The following is an 11,512-nucleotide window of genomic DNA, read 5'->3' on the forward strand; positions in this document are numbered from 1 at the left end:
CTCGTTAGCTGCTGGGGTGTACTGTAGCACTCCGCACTCCCGAGCAAGAACTCAATACAAACCACAAAGCAGGAGTAGGGTTTTACGCATCCGTGCGGCCCGAACCTGGGTAAACTGCTCGCGTGCTTCGCCTCGATCCGCTCTTCGTGCGAGCCTCGCCCCCGCCGAACCGAAAGGGACTCGGTCCGCCGGTCCCATAGGTGCTCGTGGATTAGTCCCCCGACAATGATCCAAGGAGAGAAAGTATGTTAGCTTATGCCTCTCCCTCATGTAAAATTGCAATAATGATTACCGGTCTAGTTATCGATTTCCTAGGGACAAATAAGTTTCTTGTGACAAAAAGCTCTCTACTAAAACTAACTTAGTTGTTTCTTTATCTAAATAGGCCCTAGCTTTTATTTACATGCTCTTTATTATCTTGCAAACCTGTCCTATCACACCTACAAAGTACTTCTAGTTTCATACTTGTTCTAGGTAAAGTGAACGTTAAGCGTGCTAATACGTCTCCAACGTATCTATAATTTATGAAGTATTTATGTCGTTATATTATCATTCTTTGATGTTTTACAATCATTTTGTAGCAACTTTATATCATTTTTTGCGACTAACCTATTGACCAAGTGCCTAGTGTCGGTTGTTGTTTTTTTGCTTGTTTTTTTCCTCGCAGGAAATCAATATCAAACGGAGTCCAAACACCGCAAAACTTTTTGTGGATTTTTTATGGACTAGAAGACTCCCGATGGGCCAGAGCAGCACCTGGGGGTGCCCCGAGGGGGCAGAACCCACCTGGGCGTGCCTAGGCGCGCCCACGTGGGTTGTGCCCACCTCGGTGGCATCTTGCACCCCTCTTTACCCCATAAATTCCCAAATATTTCGAAAACCCTCAGGGTTAACCTAGATCAGAAGTTCCGCCACTGCAGGCCTCTGTAGCCACCCAAAACATATCTAGACCACGTTCCGGCACTCCGTCGGAGGGGGGGAATCATCACCGGTGGCCATCTTCATCATCCCGGCGGCCACCACGATGAGGAGGGAGTAGTCCACCCTCGGGGCTGAGGGTTTGTACCAGTAGCTATGTGTTTAATCTCTCTCATGTTCTTGAGATGTCATGATCTTGATGTATTGTGGGCTTTGTTAATATAGTCGGATCCTATGGTGTTTTCCCCTCTCTATCTTGTTGTGATGAATCGGGTTTTTCCCTTTGAGATTTCGTTGCTATCGGATTGAATACTTTTATGGATTTGAGAGCACTTGATATATGTCTTGCATATGAATACTTGTGGTGACAATGGGGTATCATATTGATTCACTTGATATGTGTTTTGGCACTCAACTCGCAGATTCCCGTGGTGACATTGGGGTAATCTATGCATAGGGGTTGATGCACATTCTCGTCTTTTGTTTCTCCAGTAGAAATCTTGGGGCACTCTTTGAAATTCTTTGTGTTGGATTGAGTATTATGAATCTGAAATTATTTGGTGTTATTTTAGTACGAACTCTTGGATAGATCGATCGGAAAGAATATCTTCGAGGTGGTTTCGTACCCTACAAACGATTTCTTCATATGTTCTCCGCTAGATAGGAACTTTGGAGTGATTCTTCGTTGCACGTTGAGGGATGGTTATATGATCCAATTATATTAGCATTGTTGAGAGATTGCACTAGCGAAAGTGCGGACCCTAGGCCTCATTTTCAAGCATTGCAATACCGTTTTTGTGCCCGTTTACTATTTTCTACCTTGCTGTTTTTATTTATTCAAATTATAAAATATATTGCTACCATCCATATTACACTTTTATCACCATCTCTTCACCGAACTAGTGCACCTATACAATTTGCCATTGTATTAGGTGTGTTGGGGACACAAGAGATTTCTTGTATTTGGTTGGAGGGTTGTTTGAGAGAGACCATCTTCATCCTACGCCTCCCACGGATTGATAAACCTTAGGTCATCCACTCGAGGGAAAATTGCTACTGTCCTACAAAACTCTGCGCTTGGAGGCCCAACACGAGTCTACATGAATAAAGTTGTGTAGTAGACATCACGTGCGTAGAGTTGTATCGGTGGTCGATAGAACTTGAGGGAATATTTGTTCTACCTTTAGCTCCTCGTTGGGTTTGACACTCTTACTTATCGACAAAGGCTACAATTGATCCCCATATACTTGTGTGTTATCAGCGGTAGCTAGCCATGTCGGTGTCTTGGGCGTCCCAGTCGCCAGAGGCCTGTTGCACCACCAGATCCGAGTCGCCGTAGCAGAGGATGCGCCGGGTGCCAATCTCTTTTGCCACCCGAAGGCCGTGCAAGAGCGCTTCATACTTGGCAATGTTGTTGGAGGTGGCAAAGTGGATCTGCAGCGCGTACCGCAGCCGGTCGCCCTTGGGGGAAGGCAGCACGATGCCAGCTCCCAAGCTAGATCGCATCTTGGAGTCATTGAAGTGCATGCGCCAGTGCATTGAGTTGGGTGGTGGTGGCAGGTACTGGGTCTCTGTCTAGTAGAAGAGGAAATCCGCCAGCGCATGGGACTTGATCGTGGTGCAGGGCTCGTAGAGGATGGTGTGGCTGGCCAACTCGATGGCTCACTTGGTCACCCGGCCGGAGGCGTCCCGACAGCCCATGATCTCGTCGATGGGGGCCATGCTCACCACGGTGATGACATGCTCTTGGAAATACTGTCTCAGCTTCTTGGTGGTGAAGTACACATCGTAACACATCTTCTTGTAGTGGGTGTAGTTCTGCTTGGATGCGGAGAGCACCTCGCTCGGTAGTACACCGGGTGCTGAACCGACTGGGTCTTGCCCTTCTCTGGTCGCTCGACCACCAAGACCGTGCTGACCAACCACGAGGTGGCGGCAATGTATAGCAACAGCGGCTCCTTGTCAGCCGGCGCAACCAGGACGGGTGCGGTGGAGAGCATGAGCTTGATATCTCGGAAAGCTTTGTCCGCCTGGTCGTTCCATTCGAACGGCGATGCCTTCTTCATCAACTGATATAGGGGCAAGGCCCTCTTGCCCAGCCGGCTGAGGAACCGGCTGAGAGAGGCTAAGCAATCGGTGAACTTCTGGACATCGCGCAATCGGGTCGGCTTGCGCATGCGCTCGATGGCCTTGATTTTCTCTAGGTTTGCCTCAATGTCGTGCTTCGAGATGAGGAAGCCGAGTAGCTGCCGGCCGGCACACCAAACACACACTTCTCCGGGTTGAGCTTGATCTGGTACTATCGCAGATTGGCGAAAGTTTCCTTGAGGTTGTCCAGGAGCGTGAGGTGCTGCTTGGTCTTCAACATGATGTCATCAACATAGACGTGAATGTTGCGGCTGGGTTGTGATAGCAAGCACCCCTGCATGCAGCGCTCGAAGGTGGAGCCGCCGTTCTTCAAGCCGGATGACATGGGGATGTAGCAATACGCCCGAAGGGCGTGATGAAGGACATCTTCAGGGCATCCGCCAGGTCCAGCTTGATCTGGTGGTAGACGGAGTAAGCATATAGGAAGGACAAGAGCTCACAGTCGGCCATATAGTCGATCACTTGATCTATCTGCAGGAGGGAAAAAGGATCTTTGGGGCAGACCTTGTTCAGGCTGGTGTAGTCGATACACATGCGCCAGGTATTATTCTTCTTTAGGACGAGGACTGGGTTGGCCACCCACTCGAGGTGGAACACTTCCATGATGAAGCCGGCTGTGAGTAGCCGAACGACTTCTTCACCGATGGTTCTTCTCTTCTCCTTAGAAAAGTGACATAGTGGTTGACAGACAGGCTTGGCATCCTTGCGGATGTGTAATTTGTGCTCGGCGTACTTCATTGGAACACCTGGCATGTCCTTTGGGGACCACACAAAGATATCCCGATTCTCACAGAGGAAGTCGACGAGCTCGCCTTCCTATTTGCTGCTGAGGCGGGTGCTCACAACAACGTACTTGCTGCGGCTGGGGTCTTCCGTTTTGAGCGGGATCTTCTTGGTATCCTTGGACGACTGGAATGAGGCCTCGCCAGCCGACTCCTTGGCCGAAGCTGGCATAGCCGGCTGCTTGCCGGCCAGCGCAACGAATCGGTTGAGCTGGCACCGCTCCTCGGCTATGACCAGTGACTCGGCCAGCTTGGCACTGGCACGAGCGCACTCCAGGGATTTCTTGTAGTCGTCGGACATCATGATGTGGCCCTTGGGTCCCGGCGTCTTCATCTTCAAGTAGGTGGAGGAGTGTGCGTAGACGGCCTGCCACCGATGTGGTGCTTGCAAGGGGCATCGAGCATCTCTTCGAAGCTCATGGAGGGTTGCCATGCGGTATTGCCGATTCGCTGACGCTGGTTGCCGGCCGGCTCGGCCTTGGGCGCTTGATCGGCGGCGGCGAAGAGGCGGTTGTCATAATGGGGAGCTGGCTACTCAGCCTTATGCTTGTTATTCTGCTGGTAGCTACTCTCCCTAGCTGGCTTGGAAGGAGGCGCCGGCAACGCCTTGCCGGCGTCGTCTAGCACGACTTGGATCTTCACGACGGAGTCGGCGTTGGCATACTTGTCCGCCGTGACCATGAGCGCGGCCATGGTGGTCGACTCGGAGCGCAGGAGCTTGTGCTTGAGCAAGGTGCCGTCTCGGCAGCCGCTCACAAAGTACTAGATGACCTGAACCTCGTGGACTCCCTCACAACAACTCCGGAGCCCGGTCCAGCGTGCGAGGTACGGGGGGATGGTCTCTTCCGCCCCATGTACGCACATGGCGAGCTGGCTGCGATGGCCGGGTCGCTTGTAGGTGCTAGTGAAGTTGCACGCGAAGGCCTGCTTGAAGTCGAGCCACAAGTTAATGCTGCCAGCCGGCAGGTTGTTCATCCACGTCTGGGCCGAGCCCTGCAGCATGAGCGTGGCGTAGTGCATTTCCAGACGCTGGTTGCCGCCGATGATGCCGATGGCGGCGGTGTAGTCGATGAGCCAGTCCTCTGGCTAGATGGTCCTGTTGTACATGGGGGTGTCTCGGGAAGCATGAACCCCTTGTGGAAGGGCTCATCGTGGATGCGCGGGCCGAAGTAAGCCAGACCAACTGCGTTGTCCTCCTCCAGCTTGAGAGAGAAGGCGAGCTTCTCGATGCGGTGGCGAGCGTCATTGTTGTCGATGTCGCACTGGACCAGCTGGCTCGCGACTGGGTCGTCTGGAGCCGGACGGCCACACTGGCCAGATGGCAGGGGAGGGTCTTGCCAGTGCCGAACATCTGGAGCCGGCTCATTGCCCAAGTCATCATCAGCCATCAGGGCATGATCGCGTCGGGTTCGGGTCTTCCCGGATTGGGCTTCACTGGGGCGTGGAGAAGACGTCGTGTTCCGCTGCTCGGGGTCCTTGGTGCGGCGCGAGACGGATGTCGCGGGTGCGTCGAGGCATTGCTGTTGTGTGTTCGCAGCGGCGAGAAGCTCGCGCATGCGCTACAGTGATGACCCAAAAGTATAGGGGGTCAATCATAGTCCTTTCGATAAGTAAAAGTGTTGAACCCAATGAGGAGCAGAAGGAAATGACAAGTGGTTTTAGCTAGGTAATTTCTGCAAGCACTGAAATTGTTGGTAATAGGTAGTTTGATAGCAAGATAATTTTGTAATGAGCAAGTAACAGTAATGATAAATAAAGTGCAGCAAGGTAGCCCAATCCTTTTGCAGCAAAGTACATGCCAAAATGGTCTCTTATAATAAGAAAAGCGTTCCTGAGGGTACACGGGAATTTCATCTAGTCACTTTCAACATGTTGGTTTGATTCGTGTTCGCTACTTTGATAATTTGATATGTGGGTGGACCGGTGCTTGGGTGTTTTTCTTACTTGAACAAACCTCCCACTTATGATTAACCCCCTCGCAAGCATCCGCAACTACGAGAAAAGTATTAAGATAAAATGTAACCATAGCATTAAACATTTGGATCCAAATCAGTCCCTTACGAAGTAGCGCATAAATTGGGGTTTAAGCTTCTTTCACTCTACCAACCCATCATCTAATAACTACTCCACAATGCATTCTCTTAGGCCGAAATATGGTGAAGTGCCATGTAGTTGACGTTCACATGACACCACTAAGGGAATCACAACATACATATCGTCAAAATATCGAACACATATCAAGTTCACATGATTACTTGCAACAAGATTTCTCCCGTGACCTCAAGAACAAGAGTAACTACTCACAAATGATAATCATGCTCAATATCAGAGGGTATTAAATAGCATAATGGATCTAACAAATAATCTTTCACGAAATAAACCATACAGTAATCAACTACAAGATGTAATCAATACTACTAGTCACCCACAGGTACCGATCTGAGGTTCCGGTATAAAGATTGAACACAAGAGATGAACTAGGGTTTGAGAGGAGATGGTGTTGTTGAATATGTTGATGGAGATTGGCCTCCCAAAGAAGAGAGTGTTATTGGTGATGATGATGGCTTCGATTTCCCCCTCCGAGAGGGAAGTTCCCCCGGTGAAATCGCTCCATCGGAGGGCAAAAGTGCTCCTGCCCAAGTTTCACCTCGAGATGGCAGCACTCTATCCCGAAAGTCCTCTCCTTATTTTTTTTCTAGGTCAAAATGACCTGTATACCAGAAGATGGGCACCGGAGGTGGGCTGAGCTGAGCACAACCCACCAGGGCGCGCCTGGGGGGGTTTGGCGCACCCTGGTGTCTTGTGCTCACCAGGTTCCCCCTCCATTAGTTATTTGTTCTAGTATTTTTTATATATTCCAAAACATTTCTCCCTAAATTTTCAGCTCATTTGGAGATGTGCAAAATAGGTAACTCTAACGTAGCTTTTCCAAGTCCAGGATTCCAGCTGCGGGCATTCTCCCTCTTTGTGTAAACCTTGCATATTATGAGAGAAAAGGCATTAGAATTACCCCATAAAGCATTATTATGCATAAGAACATTATAAATAACAGCAAGAAAACATGATGCAAAATGAATGTACCATGCATCTGCTCCTGCAGTTCTTCGCCCTGCAGGTCCTCCAGGCCTTCTGCGTCCGCCTCTGCGGTGCGCATGTTCATGACGGGGGTGTCGTAGACGGGCGGGACCGCACCCAACACACGTCCGATGGCGGTGCCACGGGTCCATACCTCGGTCACCCGGCTAGGCTCAGCCATGGCCGGCGTGAAGTCGTACACAGCGTCGCGCTCCCGCTGAGCGGACTCTAGCCGGCGCTGCGTAGCAGCAAGCATTGTTGCCTCATCCAGCAGATGCTCACCCTCCTCGCCGAGCCGAGCCCTAGCCTGGGTAGCATCGACGTCGGTGGTGATGGGGACGCTGAGCTTCTGCAGCATAGCGTGTAGCGGGTCGGTAGGGCTGGCGCGAGCGGCTGCGGTGGCCTTTCTCGCGGCATTGGACGAAGTGGAGCCAGAGTTGGTGATGGGCACCTCCATGCGGGTGGAGAGATCCGCCACATCATCGGAGATGTAATCACCGAGGGGGGCAGGTGAGTCGGTGACGTTGAGCACCTCGTTGGGGTACTCATCAGGGGCAAGCGCGGCGAAGACGCGCAGCGCGTTGAAGGGGACAACGGATGAGCCAGCGAGACTGGCTGACACCGCGCCGGGCATAGGGACCAGGCCATGCATGATGTAATCACCGGAGTTGGTAAAGGGCCCGTCTGGAATGTGACTCCGGTCGATGCCTTGAGCTGCCCCATGGTGGGTGCCAACCGTTGTGGTGATCTCACGGCACTTGCCATGGGATGGCTAAAAGAGGGGATAGGGATAAGGGTAAAGGTGGGCTCTAAAGACGAGGTTGGCACGCGCAAGTGTGAGACACGAGACGTACCCAGGTTCGGGGCTCTCCGGCGAGATAACACCCCTAGTCCTGCCAAGCGTGGTTTATATGAAGTGGATACAAGCTTGCTCCTAGAGCTGTTCTGCGGAGGAAGGAAGACATGCCAGTGCATAGGCTGCTCCTTCTCTGTGTGGGTGGATGTGTGTGTTCCGAGAGTGCTCAGCCGTTTGCATGGAGGGGCTATGGGGGGTCTTATGGGCTGCCCCACGAAGTTACAATGGTAATATTACATTGGCGTAGGGCCCTGGTGTAAGCATCTAGGAGCTGACAGTGGGGATCCTTGGGTCTGTCGGGCTCGCCGGATGCGGGTGTCCCTGGGTCCATCGAGTGTGGGCCGTACCGGGGCCGCGGGCGCGAGTACGGCCGGCTGCTGGGTACTGTGGCATGCCTCGCCAGACGTCATGGGATGGCAGCGCCGCCTTGCAACAGAGTTGCGCCTCCGAGACGCCCCCCTGGGCGGTGGCCTGGTTGGCACTACTGCCGCGCCCGGCGAGGTAGGCACAAATGGGGGCGCACTGTAGCCATGCTTTCTTGTCACCAGGGAGGACTTCTCATGGAAAACTAGCATGCTCCAGCCGGCTGGCCGAGTCATGCTGGGGAGCTAGCTAGGGGTGATGACCCACAAGTATAGGGGATCTATCGTAGTCCTTTCAATAAGTAAGAGTGTCAAACCAAACAATGAGCAGAAGGAAATGACAAGCGGTTTTCAGTAAGGTATTCTCTGCAAGCACTGAAATTATCGGTAACAGATAGTTTTGTGATAAGGTAATTTGTAACGGGTAACAAGTAATAAAAGTAAACAAGGTGCAGAAAGGTGGCCCAATCCTTTTTGTATAAAAGGACAAGCCTTGACAAACTATTATATAAAGGAAAGCGCTACCGAGGACACATGGGAATTATTGTCAAGCTAGTTTTCATCACGCTCATATGATTCGCGTTCATTACTTTGATAATTTGATATGTGGGTGGACCGGTGCTTGGGTACTTCCCTTCCTTGGACAAGCATCCCACTTATGATTAACCCCTCTTGCAAGCATCCGCAACTACAAAAGAAGTATTAAGGTAAACCTAACCATAGCATGAAACATATGGATCCAAATCAGCCCCTTACGAAGCAACGCATATACTAGGGTTTAAGCTTCTGTCACTCTAGCAACCCATCATCTACTTATTACTTCCCAATGCCTTCCCCTAGGCCCAAATAATGGTGAAGTGTCATGTAGTCGACGTTCACATGACACCACTAGAGGAGACACAACATACATCTCATCAAAATATCGAACGAATACCAAATTCACAGGACTACTTATAGCAAGACTTCTCCCATGTCCTCAGGAACAAGCGTAACTACTCACAAATCATATTCATGTTCATAATCAGAGGGGTATTAATGTGCATAAAGGATCTGAACATATGATCTTCCACTAAATAAACCAACAAGCATCAACTACAAGGAGTAATCAACACTGCTAGCAACCCACAGGTACCAATCTGAGGTTTTGAGACAAAGATTGGATACAAGAGATGAACTAGCGTTTGAGATGAGATGGTGCTGATGAAGATGTTGATGGAGATTGACCCCCTCCCGATGAGAGGATTGATGGTGATGATCCCCCCCCCCCCGAGGGATGTTTCCCCGGAAGAACAGCTCCGCTGGAGCCCTAGATTGGTTTTGCCTCGAGACGGCGGCGCTTCGTCTCGAAAGCTACCTTCTGATTTTTTCCAGGGCGAAAGACTTCATATAGCAAAATATGGGCACCGGAGGCCTGCCAGGGGGCCCACGAGACATGGGGGCGCGCCCAGGGGGGTAGGGCGTGCCCCCCACCCTCGTGGATGGTGGGTGGCCCCCCTCTGGTGCTTTATTCGCCCAATATTTTTTATATATTCGAAAACTGACTTCCCTAGAGTTTCAGGACTTTTGCAGTTGTGCAGAATAGGTCTCTAATATTTGCTCCTTTTCCATCCCAGAATTCCAGCTGTCGGCATTCTCCCTCTTCATGTAAACCTTGTAAAATAAGAGAGAATAGGCATAAGTATTATGACAAAAGGAGTAATAACAGACCATAATGCAATAAATATCGATATAAAAGCATGATGCAAAATGGACATATCAACTCCACCAAGCTTAGACCTCGCTTGTCCTCAAGTGAAAGCCGATAACGAAAAATATGTCCACATGTTTAGAGATAGAGGTGTCGATAAAATAAAATATGGACATGAGGGCATCATGATCATTCTTATAACAGCAACATATATATATTGTCATATGATTTCTTATGCTAAAGTAACAATTTATTCACAATGTCAAGTATGAATCAGAAACTTCATTGAAAACTAACAAACTATAATCTCAGTCATTGAAGCAATTGCAATTTATCATAACATCGGAAAGAGTCAATATAAGAGCTTTTCAGCAAGTCCGCATACTCAACCATCATTTAGTCTTTCACAATTGCTAACGCTCACGCAATACTTATTGGTATGGAGTTTTAATCGGACACAGAGAAAGATAGGGGCTTATAGTGTTGCCTCCCAACCTTTTACCTCAAGGGTAATGTCAACAATAATAGTTTATGATAACTTACATCCAATTGGATATATATATATAGGGTCGCGCTATTCGTCACCATGGGGTGAGGAATTCTTATTCCTCACCCAGCCACCCCACGGCCAGAACTTAAAAACGTAAGAAATAAAAACACCCGATGTAAGATTACAATAGGGAGTAATGAACGTACTATGGAGCACTGTCGTAAGAAGCAAGGCTCGTGAGGTAAATTTTCCTCACGCATGCAAATTCAGTTACGACACATGCAGTGTTCGGAGACTGAACCACTGCTGAAAGAAATAATAGGTTCGCGAGGTAAATTTACCTCGCAGGCTATACTACCTCTATCTGCACGAGCTCCATGCATCGCAAGACCCTTTCTATCTGCATCTGATCATCTTCTTTAAAAAGATATTTTCTGCTTCATGAAAAACAACTAGATAGTGATTCATACTCTCTCCATTTCCTCTATTTTAATCTAGACCTGTTCATTAGGCGCCAAGGATTTGATGTAGTAAATTCTCATTTGGAAATTTATTTGGAGGTACCATTTATGGAATTGCATCCTCGATTATTCAAAAGTTTCTTCCTCGACTAGTGACTGAAATTTCCAATAACCTCACATTGACTTCTTTAATATATATGGAGTAGTTTTACCTCAAAGGGCCTATCGCTGAACTATATTGAAATAGAGGGAATAATTTATAGATAATCTCTAAGAAACATGGAGCTAGTATTCACAGGGTCAGCTGTTGAGAAAAACAGAACTGGAACTCTACTCATGACCTCAGAGCTGATTACACAACACTCCAGATAGAACTCCAATACAGTCCGAGTAGGGAGAAAGGAACAAAAATATGATTCAGAAAGAAGACAACCCACCTGCAGCTCTCCTAGATTGAAACTCCTCTCAGCATAACTGTGCTATCAAAGATCTTTGTGTTTTTCCATATTTTCAAATGTATTAATATCAGTCTACTGTTATCAGGGTACTTATAGATGAGCGACCTACAGTGTAAAAACTGATTAGTATAGGAAGCAAGCGTGCAACTGTTCTGACATTACGCATCATTTATCAAAAATATGTTCTCTTTTAGTCTTTCAGATACCTTTATAGAGGCTCAAATCATGAATGCTATGAACGAAAATAACAGCACGTGATTCATGGTATAAACAAT

General features: G+C 48.9%; 1 protein-coding gene across 1 annotated transcript; it reads right to left on the reverse strand.

Annotated features, from left to right (window-relative positions):
* Nucleotides 1-2,175: 2,175 nt before the first annotated feature.
* LOC147959206 (uncharacterized) lies at nucleotides 2,176-3,095 on the reverse strand. Its single transcript, XM_087532553.1, has 3 exons — nucleotides 2,838-3,095; nucleotides 2,593-2,736; nucleotides 2,176-2,493 (listed from the first exon to the last, which is right to left on the reverse strand). Exons 1-3 carry the CDS (start codon nucleotides 3,093-3,095, stop codon nucleotides 2,176-2,178), a joined length of 720 nt encoding a protein of 239 aa, XP_087388679.1.
* Nucleotides 3,096-11,512: the final 8,417 nt, after the last annotated feature.

Source organism: Triticum urartu, chromosome 7A, assembly GCF_056163025.1.
Source record: "Triticum urartu cultivar PI428250 chromosome 7A, HENAU_Tu73, whole genome shotgun sequence".
Lineage (NCBI taxonomy): Eukaryota > Viridiplantae > Streptophyta > Magnoliopsida > Poales > Poaceae > Triticum > Triticum urartu.